General features: G+C 39.0%; 2 protein-coding genes across 2 annotated transcripts; one reads left to right on the top strand and one right to left on the bottom strand.

Moving 5' to 3' along the window:
- Positions 1-243: 243 nt before the first annotated feature.
- Positions 244-7,609, bottom strand: LOC144325316 (vomeronasal type-2 receptor 26-like). The gene is made up of 5 exons (XM_077918161.1): positions 7,395-7,609; positions 6,029-6,320; positions 3,604-3,825; positions 3,137-3,263; positions 244-1,145 (listed from the first exon to the last, which is right to left on the bottom strand). Exons 1-5 carry the CDS (start codon positions 7,607-7,609, stop codon positions 244-246), a joined length of 1,758 nt encoding a protein of 585 aa, XP_077774287.1.
- Positions 7,610-11,788: 4,179 nt separating this feature from the next.
- On the top strand, positions 11,789-17,607 carry LOC114583181 (vomeronasal type-2 receptor 26-like). Its single transcript, XM_028704521.2, has 6 exons — positions 11,789-11,934; positions 12,376-12,667; positions 14,072-14,932; positions 15,275-15,502; positions 15,652-15,778; positions 16,697-17,607. The coding sequence occupies exons 1-6, from the start codon at positions 11,789-11,791 to the stop codon at positions 17,605-17,607; spliced, it is 2,565 nt and encodes an 854-aa protein (XP_028560354.2).
- The last annotated feature ends 821 nt before the right edge of the window (positions 17,608-18,428 follow it).

The following is an 18,428-nucleotide window of genomic DNA, read 5'->3' as shown; positions in this document are numbered from 1 at the left end:
ATATGTCTGACTTTTATGACAGTCCATTGAATCCAAACTTCTGTGAATCCAAACTTCTAAACATGTCTGAAATCTATGGAATTTATGGAATGCATGAAGAATTTGAAAAAGAGTCTTGAGGAAAGTGAGTTGGTATATATTCATAATGCTGTTTCTTACAGCGACACATGAAAATATATTACATAAATGCAACAAACACCACTGTATTATAGGCAATAACCAAGACACAGACAAGGACTTTCTTTAAGACTTTCTTCTTATTAGGAGGCCCCTGTCATTCAGCTCAGGCCTCAACAAAATAATGTAACATTTTGGAGAAAAGATACAGCCCAGCAGCCCAGCACTAGAGGTTAAGATAGAAAAGATCTCCACTGCTACCATGTATTTCCCTTTAGTGCTCAAGTAAGTTGGAACAAAAGATAACCAAACACTGCAGAAGACCAGCATACTGAAAGTGATAAACTTGGCTTCATTGAAACTGTCAGGTAACTTCCTGGCAAAGAAAGCTACAGTAAAACTAACAATAGCCAGGAAGCCCATGTAGCCAAGAACACAGTAAAACATAGTTACAGAGCTCTCATTACATTCTAGTATAATTTCATCAGACACAGAGTGTGTGTCAACATCTGGAAATGGAGGATTAGTTGCCAGCCACACAAGGCAGGTGCCTGCTTGAATGACAGAACAGGAGATGACAATGGAGTAGGCAAGGCTTCTCCCAATCCATTTCTTCACCCTAGATCCTGGCTTAGTGGCCATGAAAGCCAGGACAACTGTGATGGTTTTTGCCAGCACACAAGAAACAGCCACAGAGAAGATGATGCCAAAAGCAGTTTGCCGGAGGAGACATGTCACCTTCCAAGGTTTGCCAATGAATAGCAATGCACAAATGAAGCAGAATAGGAGGGCGATGAGGAGAATGTAGGTGAGGTCCCGGTTGTTGGCTTTGACAATAGGGGTGTCATGGTGCTTCATAAAGGTCACTAGGACAAGAGCTGTGATCAAACAAAATGACAGAGACAAACAGGCTAAAGTGAGCCCCAAAGGCTCTTCAAATGTCAGGTAGCTTACATTCTTGGGAATACACAAATCTCTGTTTTTGTTTGGATAATTTTCATCTGTGCATTCATAACAATCATTCAAATCTGGAAAAGAATAAAATAGTGATTTACCTATCACTACCTTAGTGATAAGTGGTACACATCTCATCAAAGATTGATAGATAGATGATAAATAGATGATAGATAAATGATAGATTAGATAGATAGATGATAGATAGATGATAGATAGATGATAGATGATAGATAGATGATAGATAGATAGATAGATAGATAGATAGATAGATAGATGATAGATAGATAGATGATAGATGATAGATGATAGATGATAGATGAGATGATTGATATAGACAGGTGATAGATGATAGATAGATGATAGATAGATAGATAGATAGATAGATAGATAGATAGATGATGATGATGATAGATAGATAGATAGATAGATAGATATAGATAGATAGATAGATAGATGATAGATAGATGATATAGATAGATGATAGATGAGATAGATTAGATAGAGAGCTATAGATAGAAAGATAGATAGATGATAGATAGATAGATAGATGATAGATAGATAGATGATAGATGATAGATAGATGATAGATAGATAGATGATAGATAGATGATAGATAGATATAGATAGATGATAGATGAGATAGAATAGATAGATAGCTATAGATGATAGATAGATAGATGATAGATAGATAGATGATAGATAGATGATAGATAGATCGATAGATCATCGATAGATAGATCGATAGATACAAGATAGATGATAGAAGCCCAGTTTTCTAAGTGTAGCTTTTTCAAGATACAAGTTCATAATGAGTTTATTATTTATACCTAACACTTATATTTAAAAGAATTGAGGTAGCTTACAGCCAAAAGAATAAATTGTTTGTGTGTGTAAAAGAGATATAGGGAGTAGACATCATCGCACTGAGAGCAGGAAGGTTCAATCCTGTGGTGTTCAGCTTTTTAACAAGGGCGCTCCCAACAGAGAAGCCCCTAGTGAAGGAGCAGCAGGTAGGATTGAATCTTATACTTAGTAAAGGATCTGATTTGCATGGAGCATATTATTCCTCTTGCACAAGTACCTCCCCAGAAGGGATGACTCGTAGGAAGGAGGAGCAACCTGAATCCTGTAGGGTGGAATCACTTGCTTACCAGCTGCTAAGTGAAGGATTTCATCCTGCATGGTATTGCATTAAGGGGTGGTGTGGTGACCATGAAGAGGGAGATAATAGCCAGGAAAGAGAAGCTAAATGAGAAAGCCTGCATCCCAAATTCCAACAGCTTCCCCACCCCACCCCATCCCTACCTTCACTGGGAAATACATGAATGGCCAAGTAGCTTCGGCCTACTTTATTTATGCAGTATCTCCTTCTTTCCCCCTAACTCCTGCCTTTCCTTTCTGCCTTATAGCTTTCCCTCCGGCAGCCCTAGATTATTCTGGGTCACCAACCTTCAACAATCCAAAGCTGTCTCAAGCCAAGTTGAGTGTCACCTCGAACAGCCCAAATCTGCCAAATGTGGATAAAAACTTTGATTCAGCTGAATCACTTGCACAGTTGTAGACCTATTACTGCATATCTGAGAAAGCAACATGAGATGGGGAGAACTCAATTCATCCCTTTCTAGTGATGTGTACATGCATTTGCTGGTATGCTTACAAGTATCGTCATGATCAGGAATGTGGCCTGATCAGGAATGTGGCCTTATCTTCACAAGGCGACTTATAAACATGTTCAGGCAAATGCACTGACAAGGCTCCTTCAGACTTTTCTTTTGATCACACAGAAGGCAGAAGTGGAGGAGGTGTGGCTAGTGATATTTGGGGGCGGGGATATTACACATGCCTATCTCCATATACGTTTTTGCATTCATGTATCCCGGCTGAATGATGACTATTTGAATATGAGTAGTATAAGGAGGGGCACATGATTCTCCAGAGAGAAACAGTACAAATTATTTTTTATTCTTCTTCAGGTTCACATCCAGTCCCAGTAGAAGAAAACAAAAACAATTTTGTATGCTATGTCGGGTTGGACCTAATCTTTGTACAGTCTATTATTTACCTTCCTGGTCTGAAATCTTCCCTTCTGGACATGGGATGCAATCATAGCAGCAAAATGGCTCCCCCTCCTTCACTTTCTTGCTGGAACCAGGATGGCAACTCTCTGTACACAGAGAAAGAGGTTGTGTCTAGTCATGAAAAAGAAGAAGACTTTTACTGGGGGTGCAGACATCCATGGGATTCACTATTCCATGGTTTCATCCTATAATACTGTGCTACTCGTGGGATAAAACAGCTGAGGCCCATCATATATTCAAAACAAATAATAGTTTTCGAATGGTCAGTTGATATATGTTTCCATACATTTATTGTGTTTCTATTCACATTAATTACCTTTTTTGGAGTTTGCCCTTATTTATCAAATTTTTAAAAGTACACAGAGACACATGCACACACACAAAGACAGTGACTTTCTTCTCATACAAGTATTAAAGAATAGCTACCAGATTGCTGGCTGGTGAATCTTACCTGGTTAAACCAAATGTGCCATGTTATGGCATCTTCATTGATGGTGAATGCTTGGCCTGGGTGAGCCTTGGGATCCATCTTCCCAACTTTCACTACAGGTTCTTCTCCAGAATTAACCCAGTTGGTAACATCAAATCCAGCTGCAAACTGTCTGTTATTATCAAAGGAAACCATTTCCCCCACGCTGTTGTTAAATGAGATACTTCTCAGGGAATGATGGAGCTACATTGAAAGGGATACCAAAGAAAATTTGTGGCAGTTGTCAAAATAAAGCAACCTCACAATGCAGGTCACAATCAAAAGTCTTTGTTGTTGTTTAAACCCATTAATGCTTGAACATTTTTTCCTGATCAAAAGTGATGGAGTGGAATCTTTCAGATAAAATAGTAATGGTATGTGCAGAATGAACAGAAGACAAGCACTGTTTGGGCTGGTTTGAGTAGCTGTGCACATGAAAATATTTCACCAACCCATTCACCAATTTAAGCTATTGAGATAACACTAGTTCATTTTTGGGAAGATGTGGGAAGATGGAGCCTATCCATCACTATACTAAACAACACAGGAGGTGATTCAATTTGAGCCAAAAGTGCAGCAGTATGATCTGGGCTAATGTTAACCTCCTGGGCCCCAAGAAGAAGAAACAAGATTGCTGTATAAAAGTTGAACTTTTTTTCTTTCATTCTGGATTGTGGTAAGTAGAATTAAGATGAAAATGTGAGATCATAAAGAATTTAGCAAACATTTTGTTTCCACATTATGACCTATTATTTCACTCAAAGTATTCTGCTCATCTACAAGAGAACTTTAACTTCCTTACCTGCGATGAAAGTTGTTTTTGATGTTTCAGTCCTTCTTCCTCCACCACTGCACTTCTTTTGAGTCTAGTGAAGGACATTTTATGGAAAGCATTGGCAACAACATAGACAGCATTGTAGATGCTGTAGCTATGGCCAGTCATGCTCATTTCAAAAAAAGAATGAGGGAGGCTTTCCAGTTTCTCGTTCCCAGTGCAAAAGTCCCCCTTCTCCTCATCCAGAGCATGAATTGGAAATCCACAGCCAAAGGCATTTTGCCAGAAGTCCCTGATAAAGCCATCTCCTGTCCTGTTAAATGGATTTATGCTCTCAACAAACTCATGAAACTGTGGGACATCATTGGAGTGAATTCTGAAGGCGAGAGCACCGTAGAATAGTTCATCATCCCATGACTTTTGAAAAACAAATGAAGTATGTTCCACCTGCGCTGTTCCTATCCAGACTTTACCTTTTGATTTACCTGACTTGTGTTCTTGTTGTGATATATATGGAAGAAATCTAAAAAATGCCAAGGAATACGATTCTCCATAGGCAACCAATACATTGGCTTTGCTGCCCATTACTTCATCATGTATTTTTGCACCCTCTTCTATCACATTCTTAACGTCAGCAATAAAAGTCAATATTGGAATTCTTTTTATGAAAGCAAAACAGACCCCATTCTGGGAAAACAGTGGAACTACAGTTTGCACAAATCTTTCTCCATCTGAGGTATCCATAACAACAAGCCCAATCCATGTCCACCCAAAATGCAGAAGTAAAGAAAGAATTCCTGTATACTGAATGGCTTCATTAGGGACCATCTGGTAGAAGGGAAGACCTGGAGTTTTATCATTCATCACTGGAGCAGGGCTGTATGTTAGCTAAAGATAAATGGAAAGTGGAAATGGAAAATAAGATGCTTATATTTCTGCAGTAACATAACTATAAGTTAGGTGTACATTTTTGAAGGGGTTGGGTAGCTACCCAACAAGACGTTCTCAGATGTTTTGCCTGAACCTGAATCTCTTGATTTGGACATGTCTGGTTATAAACCTTTCAACTACCTATCCCTTAGTCCAAGTGGCCATAAGCTGCATTCAGGGGTTTGGTGGTGCGTCTGTAAAATACAATTAAATATAATACAACACAGCGTATTACAATTGGCACAAGACTAACTATTAAGTGGTCTCCCAAGATCCATAGCAATTGTCAGTGTCTTGGAACCACTGCGACCAATCCATTTACTTACTGCAACTAAACCAAAGTATGTGGTACTCTAATACTGACATAATAATCCTCTACCTATTATCTATGCTACCATTTCACTACTTGCTCTGTTGCTTCCCTGCTCTATTTTGTTATATGTTAAGTGCCTTGGGATGGGAACCTTCCATATCTGTTCTTACTAAGGTGTCATGCACATGAATGGAGCTTAATAAAAATAACAATAATCAGTGCTTTAAAAAAAAAAGTTTAGGGGTACTTTCATTTTCCTATTCATATTGAAAAACTGCCCTTCAATGAGGCCAAACTTGGATTCAAAAAATGTTTAGGGGTATGCGCCCCCCTGCGTCCCCCCAGAAAAAAAGCACTGGCAATAATATCAACACACGTGTACATCCTACCTGTGGAATCTTGTAAATATCCAAGGCATTTGCCACATGAAGGGAAATTTCGGAGTCCAGTCCCCCAATGACTGCTATTAGATTATTCTGGATATTGCATATGTAATTGGGGACAAATCTCTCCAGAGTTGAAGTAAGTAGTATAGTGGCATGATAGGTCGCCTTGGCATTGAAATAGCTGTCATAAATGTGGAAGCCCAGGGTGATATTGGGTAAGATCTGAGGGTTTTCATTGATCTCCTTTACTGAGAAGGCCAAGGCCAGGATGTGTTGGTAATTATTAGGTACTATACTAGAATGATAGTTTCATTGTGTATCAGAAGGATATAACAAGAACAAGAACATGCCACTCTGATCTGCCTATTCATCATCAGGATTGTTTCAGTATAGAGGCTTATTCAAATACAAATTACAAAAATATTAAACAGCTGCCAATATCACTGTTTATCATTAAAAATGCAACACTGATACATCTCTGGTAAAGTACTATTTACAGTAGAATGCACTAAAATGATCCATGTGATTTAAATTAATTTGAAAATGTGATTTAAGGCAGTCTCAAACCTATCCACTCTTTGCCATTGTGTTCTAATACAATAAGCTTTCTACTGATAACATCCTTTTTCTGCACTATCAGCATTCATCACCCAATGTCTTATTTTTGCCCTTTTTATTTAACCTTTCATAGATAGGTATTTATACATATTTATAACAAAATAAAAAGTTTAATGAAACAGAATTGTACAAGAAGATGAAATAAAACAGAGGATGGAGGAACTAATATAATTCAATTTAAGAATATTACACTTTCATTGGCTGATAGATTCCTATTATTTTGATCAAACTAAAGAAACAAATTTTGAAGCAATCTCTTTTATCTTCTACAGCATAGAAAGGAATTTTCACAGAGGATGAATGCATAAATTGAGAGAGGAAGATGTAAGATGGGATGATGTGTAAGTGAATTGGAGGAACTTGGTGACATGCAGGAATTGATAAAATAGGATAAGATAGTGCTTAAAAGTTCTAGGATAGTTACTCCATTCCAATGATTAATGGGATCCTCCCCACTGAGCATTAATGTAAGGCCAAAGTCAGTGCCATGGACCCAATCATTATGAGCCATAAGGTCACTTCTTCTGTGGCCATATAAAATGAAATCAGCATCTCCTCCCCCTCTTTTTTTTTGCATTGATTTAATTGTATTAGCATTTTTACAATCTAACACCATAATTCACTACTGGGAGCCTGATGCTCCAAAAACTGATCTTACTGCAATACCTCACCTCCGAGCAGAAAAGAAAGGGGGGAAAGGAAAGGTAGGAAGTAGATTTTTTTTTAATAAAAAAAGGCAGCACTTCCTCACATTAAGTCTTCATTCAGTGTTGGAGGTGGCTGTTCAGTGAAGTCTATTGAGCTAGAGACAATGAAGCTCTGAGAAGCAATGACACCAATGATGAGGTCTCCATTCTGATAGTATCTGTGAACAGGCTGAGGTGGGTGCTGGACCCTGCACATATGAATGTGAGTTTCAGATGTTATATGGGGAAGCAGTACCAGCAGCAAAACCACTAATGCCATTATGCTAAGCAGAAATGCTCGTTATTCTACTATATTTGTAGGTTCTTCTCTTTTTATCTATGACGCTATGCATAAGGAATATGATTTTAATGGCCTGAGCAGAATGTTCAGACAGTTTTCTAAGAAACCTGAAATCAAGATCCCTGAACACAAATATCAGTAATCATACTAATGTTCCTGTTTCTAGTGCCTAAACCTTTCTCTGAATGCAAGAAGGTATATTTATGACATCCTTCACATACAATATGATTTCTTGATTCTAATTTTAACTTTGCCTTAGAGCTTTTTTTTCTTCTTTTTTTTTACAAGCAGCAGAATTGATTACACTCTTTATGATAATTAATGGGTGAAGTAATTGCCAAGCCAAAGTCAGGGAATTGTGGATTTGAAGAAGAAAATAATTCTTCTGCGTTAGCAGAAGTTTTGAACTTATTTGAACAGAAATAATCGTGGCGGGCTTGGACTGGCCTATGGCAAGGAAAGAATGAGTCTTAGGTGTGGGACTAGATAGAAGATTCATGTTTTTTAAACTAGGTTTTGATTGATTTTATAAATGGAAAGATTGAAAATAAGAGTGTTTCAGTTCCTTGAATGAGAGGGAGTCATGGCAAACTCTCATTCACAAATGCAAACATATTGCTCACAATTGTGATTTATGGGCATCCTGTAGCAGCAGCACTAAACTAGAGGGCTTAGAAGATGTTCTACAAGTATCTTCTTTAGAGTGGGAGACATGGAAAATGAGCAGAGAAAATGTCTAAGCCTCTGTTCCAGAGGGTTGTCAGTCCTCCACTCACTGTTAGAGTGTGGTTGGTGCAGCTATGTTTCTTAGCACCATTGCAACTGATACTGTTCACAATAATGAAAGCAGTTTTTGAAAATAATCCACCAATTTAATAGCTTTTAAGAGTTCATGCATAAATTAATAAATAAACTAGGGTAAATCAAAAGCGCCCATGAGCATTGTCATTGCTTATTCCAAATACATACAGAGAAGGGAGGAATCAAACATACAGAAAATACTTTATGTAGAGAATGTTGAAATTGAAAATTTAGTAAGGGCTGGCTGCATTTTCCTGAACTTTTTTGGGGGGGATGGGAGCAATTTCCACCAGGACACTGCTGACACATGTTGTATTCAAGATATATGGCAATCCTAGGAAAATACCTCTACTAAATATTTAAGGTATCAGTTTCTATCACTGAGGTTCATTCATAGGAGAGATTCATTGGACCAATTGCTGAAATAATTGTTACTACTTTGATTCAAAAAGTGAATTTTATTGTATATGAGAATGCCTCTGAGAGTTTCCTTCTAAGATAGCTACCATCAGATTTCAGAACTTAAAAACAATTAATGTGTCTCAAAAAGATCCACTGAAGGAACAGAGACTCATTTTTCAGTTCATTCTTCTTATGAACTTTTCCATATTGCTTAGTTCCGGCCGCAAGACAATAATGTAGGTAAAGATAACATTTTGGAGAAAAGATGCAACACAGCAAGCCAGCCCTGGTAGGTAAGATAGAAAAAAAATATCCACAGCAACCATCAATCTTCGCTTGGAGCTTGGATAGGTTGGAACAAAGGAGAACCACATACTGCAGAAGACCAACATGCTGAAAGTGATCAACTTATCTTGAACTTACTGACTGGTAATTTCCTGGCAGGGAAAGTCACAGAAAAACTGGCAATGGCCAAGAAGCCCATGTAGCACAAGACATCGTAAAACACACCCCTCATTACATTGTAATACAATTTCTTCAACAACTGACTTACTATCAGCATCTGGAATTGCAGGGGAGGGTGGGTTGAGTAGAGAAGCTTAAGCAGATTCCCAAAGGTTGTTCATAAAATAAGAATGTCAAATCTTTGGGAATACACACATTCTATTTCCAGTTTGGATAATCTTTACTGGTGCATTTATAATAGTCATTCATGTCTCAAAGAAGAATAGATGTAACCAGACCCAAAAGTATGCCACAAATCTCTCAAAACATAAAGTAGTTGCTTTTATCGGAGTTTAATGTATGTATTTCTTCATTGCCCTATTTGCTGATCCTGTAAAATATGTAATGAAAAATGATATACTTATGAGCAGGAAATGCAGAATGGTAATGCCTCTGAAGTTTATTATATATGAGAAAAATACATTTCTTTTAACAACAACAAAAAATAAATAGTAACAGTAAATAAATAGTAACGATCACTTAACAAAAAAAATTTTAAAATAGCAAAGAAAAGAGAACACAAACAGAGCAGACAAAGATACATCTAGGTCCATATTCTCTTTGGATGTCCAATCAGATACCTATATGAAGCTCACAAACAGGATTTGAACACAATAACTGTTTCCTGCTCATGTTTCCCCGCCACTGATATTTAGAGGGATATCAGCTTAGATCCTAAAAATAATGAGTGGCGTTCAATGAAGTTTTATTCAAAGTAGATCTATTGGAATTAATGGACCTGACATCACCAAGATAATTAATTTCAATATGCCTACTGTGAGTACAACTTAATTGCATATCATATAAAGCCGTACCTTGGAAGTCAAATGGAATCCGTTCCAGAATTCTGTTTGACTTCCAAAACATTTAGAAACCAAACCACAGCTTCTGATTGGATGCAAGAAGCTCCTGCAACCAATTGAAAGCCACGGAAGCCCCATTGGACGTTTGGCTTCCAAAAATAGTTTGCAAACCAGAACACACACTTCCAGGTTTGCGGCGTTCAGGTGCCAAAACATTCAAGAACAAAGCTGTTCGAAAACCAAGGTACGACTGTAACTTCATCCACCATGAAAATAATAAAAATAAAAATTTATTGGTATTTCTTTTACTGGTTTATTCTGTTTGTGTTCTCACTTCCTCTCCTGTCCGATGTAACTGTGATTTGTGCCCCGAGGCCCCCAAACCCATTCCCAGTAAATAAATGCAAACAGACACATAATTTTAGTTTAAGTTTTTGGGCAAAATTTAGGCCACAACTTTATTGATTACAAAACAAATTGAGCGGTATTGGCCTAGGCATTGGCCAGGGACTATAATTGCCTCCTGCCTCTCTGGCTGGCAGTCTGAAAGGGTAAGCACCAAACCAGGGTAACAACATCGGTGAAGATTGATTGAAGCTCACCCCAGTGTTCCTGTGGTCTTGGAATGGCCCTAGCCCCTCAAGCAGACTTCAGACGAGATCCAGGACCCACAAATTACTTTAATGGAATGCCCTAATTCTGGAGGGGCAGGTAATGGCCACACCTCCCCTCCCACACATTTCTATAAACCAATGCCTAACCACCAAACTTTACAAAGTTGTGATGATTGCTAAGGGGGTAGGCGAAAACCAAGTGGACGAAGCTAAGCTGCCAAATGGAAAAATTCCTACCCAGCCCCTGCTCCAAAGCAGGCGACCCGATCCAAAACAAGGCCAATGGAGCAGCACCAAATTGGGGGGGGGGGGGTGTTCGGCAGCACGAACCACTTCAAACCACTGATTGTGTCCTAAAACAGGCATAGACAAAGTCTTGTACTCAGTAGGTTTTTGGACTCAAAATCCCATCTGCCTGGTCTGTCATCAGTTACGATGGGGTTGGGGGGGGGTCTAACAACTTTTGGAGGATTCACTTTGGGTACCCCTGTTCTGCAGCAAGACAATCTCATGCTCAAACACCCCCTTTTTCCCTGGCTCTGAACAAATTTCTTGTTTCTCACAGCCAATTCAGTTGCCCCTTGAGCTCCTTAATGGATTGGAAAAAGTAAAAAGTAAAAAGTTAATTTCAGACATGAAAAACATGTCCTCGGTAATTCCACATGGAATGCTCCTTGTTGAATTGGTGACTTCTTCCTTTTTAATTATCCAAAGTACTCTAATTAACAAGCTACTTTTCAGCACTACAGTGCAGTTTACTGTGTACTCCAGCAAAACTAATATCACAGTTCTGAATAATTGTATAAATATACCCTCCAGAAATCTAGGACTGGTTTAGGAATTAAGACTATTAGACAATATTGTGTCAGTCTGATTTCTGACCCTATACTGTATATTTTAGTCCTGAGCTTTAAGAGATAAAAATAAGAAATCTGCATCTAGAGAAAACATTTCTGCCCACAATGATGTTATTGTTCCTCTTGCTTCTGGCACTGCTTCCTCAAATGGTAAGCAAAGCGCACATCATTAAGTGCATGGTTGATGATCCAGATCCTCCGCTTCATGAGTACCACCAGTCAGGAGACCTAATCATTGGAGCTATCGCTTCCCACACTTTCATCATCTCCAATGCAATCAGCTTCATTGAAAAACCCCCATCACCTTTGCCTGAAGAGCTTGCGTAAGGGCTTAACTATAATATTTTGTAAACTAATATTAGTTATTAGTCTTAATTTTCATTCCATTAAGTATTTGTTTGAAAGGCAATAATCTATCCAAAGAAACAACTGTTATTTAAAAAAAGAGGGAAAGCTATGCCCAGTCATTTGTATCAAATATCATATCCTGAAGATCTTAAATTATACCATTTTGGAACACCCTGCTCTGAATTGCTACTTTACTGATAAAGAATAGGAAAGCATATGTTTTGATGAACAATGGTAACATTTGGTTGTTGTTGATTTAAAATTTGTATGGGCCACCTAAAGGTAAGGTTACCTCAAGAAAATTGTTAGATGAATATGAATAATGAGATATAGAATACATTTTTTTTATAACATTTGCAATACTTTTTACAACATGTAATTGTTCCTTATGATTCAGAATACAACTTACCTTCTAGTGCAGTACCTAAGAATTATCAGCACATCCTGGCCTTGGCATTTGCAGTAAAAGAGATCAATGAAAACCCTCAGCTCTTACACAATGTCACTTTGGGCTTCCACATCTATGACAGCTATTTCACTGACAAGTGGACCTACCATGCTACAATGCTACTCATATACACCCTGGGAGGTTTTGTTCCAAATTACACCTGTGATATCCAAACTAACCTGATTGGGGTCATTGGGGGACTGGACCCCCCAACCTCACTTCAAGTGGCAACACTGGTGGATATTTACAAGATTCCACAGGTATGATGGGTCTCGTGTGTGTGTGTGTGTGTGTGTGTGTGTGTGTTGTTCTATACGGTGCTTTTTTTCTTTTTTGAGGAAAAAAAGGTGCCACTACTCACCATGAGGTTGTTAAAGAAAAAGCCACAATGTTAACATTTGGAGAGAGAAAGATTTACCTATGTACCATTGAGTACCCCCAGGAAAAGCACTGGTTCTATGTGTACTTTTACAATTTTAGTACTTTGTCACATTTCCTCTTTTTTTGGTATACACAGAGAATAATATAAATTCATGGCCATTCCTTCCTATAAATGTCAAATCTCATCTGTGAAATAAACCTCTGTGCATGTTCTTAAATTAATAATAATAAAAAAATCCCTAGTTGTTATTTATGCTACTGAGAAGTTGACTGGCTCAGCCACAGGAAAGGAAAAGCCACTAACATTTCAAGTTTACTGAAAATATTATTGACAAAATGTGGGTGTATTTTTCTTCGAACATTCTGTCTATTCAACACTGGTCCCAGTGGCGTAGCGTGGGTTGTCAGCACCCGGGGCAAGGCAAGTAATTTGCGCCCCCTAACCCGTGGATTTGAGCCCCCTAACCTGTGGATTTGCGCCCCCTAACCCATGGATTTGCCCTAACCCCAGATGTTGCGCCCGGTGCGGCCGGCCCCCCCTGCACCCCCCACCCTACGCCACTGACTGGTCCTACTCATATTAAACCATTGAAGTTAATGCATATGCATTATTGAGATTCATTCATTTCAATGGGTCTACTCTGACTAGGACTTCATAACATACTGTTGCCTACCATCCCAATCTCAGAGCAATTTGAAGTTCCAGGCACTTACCCAGGGTTTGTGTTTCCCTTGAAATGCGGTACAGTGGAGACTGCATAGTCTTTATGATACATGGTTTGCTTATGCATATATACACCCTGAGCCTATGATGGAGAGGTTCACAGCATTAACACACCAAAAGGCTCTTGCTTCTCCCATGGCTGCAGTCTTACTTCTCCAATAGCCACAGCCTCTGATTCAAGAAGAAATGAAGCATGGCTATCTCTCTCTGGCTTCCTAGCCTGCTATTTCCAGCTTCTAGCTTGCACACAAACAGAACTCAGCTTTGTCCTGATCATTTCTAACTAACTGCCAAGGAGTTGAGAGAAGGGCACACACTCATTTGTTATCATACACAGAGACACTTCCTTTGTTACGTTAACGACCCATACTTGAGGGCTGTTATCAAGAAGCCTGTCTGGTTATTTAACCATTTGAATCCTTCCTTAGATTTAAACATTTGCTGGTTCTAGCCGTTAAGAACCTTCTAAGGGTCTTATGTATGTAAGCATACAACGTACTTCCTCCTCCAAATTCATAAGAATACAATCCCATTCTTTCCTCTCCACTATTTTCTTTAGCTCATCTATGGCCCTGCTCCAGTGATGAATGACAAAACACCAGGCATCCCATTCTACCAGATGGTGCCCAGAGAAAACAGTCAGTTTGCAGGGATTCTTTCTTTGCTTCTGCATTTCAGGTGGACTTGGATTGGACTCCTAACTATGGATAATGACAATGGAGAAAGATTTGTGCAAAGTGTGGTTCCGCCTTTTTCTCGGAGTGGTATCTGCTTTGCCTTCATAGAAAGAAGCCTAACATTTACCATTGTCACTGATATTCATGACATGATTAACAAGGGGGGTAAAATACATGACAAAATCATAGACAGTAAAGCCCATGTAGTGGTGGCATATGGAGAATCCTATGGGATTGCGTTGTTGAGATGGTTTCCATACCTGTCAGGACAAGAACATATAAAGAAGAAGTCAAAAGGTATAGTGTGGATAATAACAGCCCAGACTGACCTCACTTCAATGGTGTATCAGAGGACTTGGGATACAGAAATAATCCATGGATCTCTCTCATTTACAATTCATGCCAATGATCTACCAGGATTTCAAGAATTTGTTAGAAGTAGAAACCCATCCAGCGCCACAGGAGATGGTTTTATCAAGATCTTCTGGCAACAGGCCTTTGGCTGTGTATTCCCAAATACAGATGCGGTCAAGGTGGATGGAGACATTTGCACTGGGGAGGAAAAGCTGGAGAGTCTCCCTCCATCTTTTTTTGAAATGAGCATGACCTCTCATAGCTACAGTATCCATAATGCTGTCTATGTTATGGCCCATGCTTTACATGCTATGTCCTCATCTAGTCTCAAGCACAGTGGAATGAAGAACAGAGGTATGAAGAAATGTCCGGGCCAATGCCTTTGGCAGGTAATGAATATTAGAGATAGAGGAAAAGTCATTCTGTGTATATTTTAATGTATACAAACACACTCCCCAAATTAATACATAAATTTAAATGCAGCTTTCCTCTGAAATTGGAAACTATTCTAATTTTACAATGGTGTTCTCTAATCGAATAATGTGAACGAGAAAGGAACATGTATTGGGGGGAATGTGAGCCCCAAAATGTGAATTTTAATGAAAATAGCATTCATAAAATGTTCTATTTGGGAAACCTTGCAAAAATGGAATCTATTTCACATTTATCACTTTACATACAAGCTCAAGTTGCAGAATTTTCCAATTCTTGCTTTTTCCTTTTCAAATCAGCTACACCGGTTTATGAAAGGTGTCTCATTTAACAACAGTGCAGGTGGGAAAGTTTCCTTTGACCAGAATGGGGAGTTAGCAGCTGGTTTTGATATCATGAACTGGATTTTCGCCGCAAACCAATCCTTTCATAGAGTGAAAGTTGGGAGGCTGGATCCCCAAGCTCCTCCAGACCAAGCGTTCAAAATCAATGAGGATGCTATAAGATGGCACAGGGGATTTAACCAGGTAGAGACAGTTTGGGATAATACTCTACTGTCCCTATTAAATGCTGGATTTTGTGAATGTGTGTAACTTTTGAGAATTAGTCTAGATTTTATGGGTTCCAAGATCCTTATCATCAAGATTATCATTAACCCCTTTCACTTACACTTTAGGCACAGCCTCTATCTGTGTGCAGTGAGAGTTGTTACCCTGGTTTTTGCAAGAAAGTGAAGGAGGGCGAGGCATTTTGCTGCTATGATTGCATTCCATGCCCAGAAGGGAAGATTTCAGACCAGAAAGGTAAAAAATGTTATATACAGCATTACCAGACAGATGTAGCTCAGCTTCCTTTTAATAATTGGACATTGAGACTTGGGTTTCTTTTTGAGCAGCAGAATATCAGCTGAAGAAACACTTTTCCATGCCTTTCAAAACCAGACATTTCTCTCTGTCAACAGAGTTGAGCTTAATTTCCTTAAATAGATTGCCATGGCTTTCATTTGTGCACCAGTGGATAATTTCTAGAGCAATATTCAAAAACATATGGTTGTAATGTCTTAATGTCTTCTTAAATCAGACATTTAAGCATTGTAATATACTTGAGCTTAGCCTTGAATATTGTTGTAGGTTTTGAGGTGATGGTGCATTGAAAGATTCCATTGCTAACTGGGCAGTGGTAAGATAATGTCCTTAGTGTGTCACTTAAGCACCTTCATAAGGATCTCTTTAATTAGGTAATGGCTGTGGCTGGGCATTATGACCCCCATCCTAAAATAATGATCTGGGTTACAAGAGCTTCAACTAAGTGATGGTTCCTTCTGGGCAAATGGATGGGCCTTCCCCCACCCCACCCCACCTGGCAGGTAGATAGAGAATCATAGCCTTGTGGTGTGTGAGAGCTGAGTTGGAAACAGGCACAAGGCTGAGAAGCTGAGAGACAAAGACATGCTGGATTTGTGCTACATCCAAAGCTGTGAAGCATGGAGAAACGAGATCTGTTGATGCAGTCAGTGCTGTGAATCTAACCATCTTATGTCTGTGGTGACAAGTACCTTTGCTTTTAATGCCCCTCCACTCCAAACCCACAACAAAAGTCAAGGCTAAGCTCATTACAATACTCAAATGTCTGATTTACAAAGGCATTAAAAGATTACAGCCATATGTTTATTGCATGAGACTGTAATTTCTAGCTTCACAAAGATTCTATCCTTTTTTCAGATGCAATTGATTGTTATAAATGCACAGATGAAAAATATCCAAACGAAAGACAAGACCAATGTATTCCAAAGGATGTCAGCTTCTTGTCTTATGAAGAACCTTTGGGCCTCTGTTTAGCCTCTTTAGCTCTTTCATCTTCTATGATCACAACTCTAGTGCTTGCAACATTTATAAAACACCACAATACTCCCATTGTCAAAGCCAACAACCGGGATCTCACCTATACTCTCCTCATCTCACTCCTGCTTTGCTTCCTTTGTACATTTCTGTTTATTGGAGAACCCCATATGGTGATGTGTCTCTTCCGACAAAGTGCCTTTGGCATCATCTTCTCATTGGCTGTGGCTTGTGTGCTGGCAAAAACCATCACGGTAGTTCTGGCTTTCATGGCCACCAAACCTGGATCCAAAATGAGGAAGTGGGTGGGAAAGAGTCTGGCCAGCTGCATTGTTCTTTCCTGCTCCCTCCTCCAAGCACTTATTTGTACTGTTTGGCTTGCAACTTCTTCCCCATTCCCAGATGTTGACATGCACTCCTTCACTTCAGAAATTGTGTTAGAATGCAATGAGGGGTCTGTGATTTTGTTCTACTGTGTACTTGGCTACCTGGGATTCCTGGCATTTGTCAGCTTCACTGTGGCTTTCCTTGCCAGAAAGTTACCTGGGAGTTTCAATGAAGCCAAGTTCATCACTTTCAGCATGTTTGTCTTTTGCAGTGTTTGGTTATCATTTATTCCTTCCTACCTGAGCACAAAGGGAAAATACATGGTGGCAGTGGAGATCTTCTCTATTTTAACTTCCGGTGCTGGACTGCTGGGTTGCATCTTTTCCCCAAAATGTTACATAATTGTCTTGAGACCTGAGTTGAACAACAAGGAACAGCTGATAAGGAGAAAACCTCAAAGAATGTAATTGTCCATTTTGAAATACGTAGAATAATACATTATGGCACCTTTAGAGGAAAAAGAAGGGGAAATCTCAGGGGAATTGTTGAATGAACCACCTCCACAAGGGAGACTTTTTCAGTTTGAGTTCTTGAATACCATTGTAGCCTATTCAAGAATTAGAATTTTTTTAGAACTACCAGATGCCCAATCCTTGGACATGGAGCCAACAGAGGCAACCTCATCTAAAGACACCTTTTGATATTTACAGTGTCTACAGTATATATTAAATGAAACAAGCAGATCCTGCTATAGTTGAAGGTGATGCATCACAGATATATCATGAAGAATAGTCAGTCAGAATTATGATGAGATGAGTTTGTGATAAGTATTTATTCCTAAACCAGCTCTTAATGGCTTATGCCCAGATGAGAATATAACACCTTAAAGAAAAACAGAACCAAGAGAGATATAGAAGCTCAGCATCCAGTTGGGACCCAGTTTATTAAAGCAGCTATTGGAATAGGGGAGCCTCCCAAAACCAGTTGTTCAGAGAATTGCCAGTTAAGGGAACTGCCCTAAGGCACATTTAAACGAAGCTTTTATGGGGTTTGCAAACACAATACATTACTAAGTCATAGCATTCATGCATGCATCAAGAAAAGTCACAGGTCAAGGGGTTCAAACTGTCTTGCTTCACTGCCTTATCTCCTTTCCTTCATTATCTTGTGTACCCAGTACTCTGGAGTCTCTGAAATCATGCTTCACCCACCTATCGTCCATCTTCCTTGACAATCAGTTCTCCGAAACATCCTTAACTATTCTTACCATTTCCTACAATTTGGGGAA

The sequence above is a fragment of the Podarcis muralis genome, chromosome 13 (genome assembly GCF_964188315.1).
Source record: "Podarcis muralis chromosome 13, rPodMur119.hap1.1, whole genome shotgun sequence".
NCBI lineage: Eukaryota > Metazoa > Chordata > Lepidosauria > Squamata > Lacertidae > Podarcis > Podarcis muralis.
Note: the sequence above shows the minus strand (reverse complement) of the source record. Positions and strands in the feature narration are given on the sequence as shown.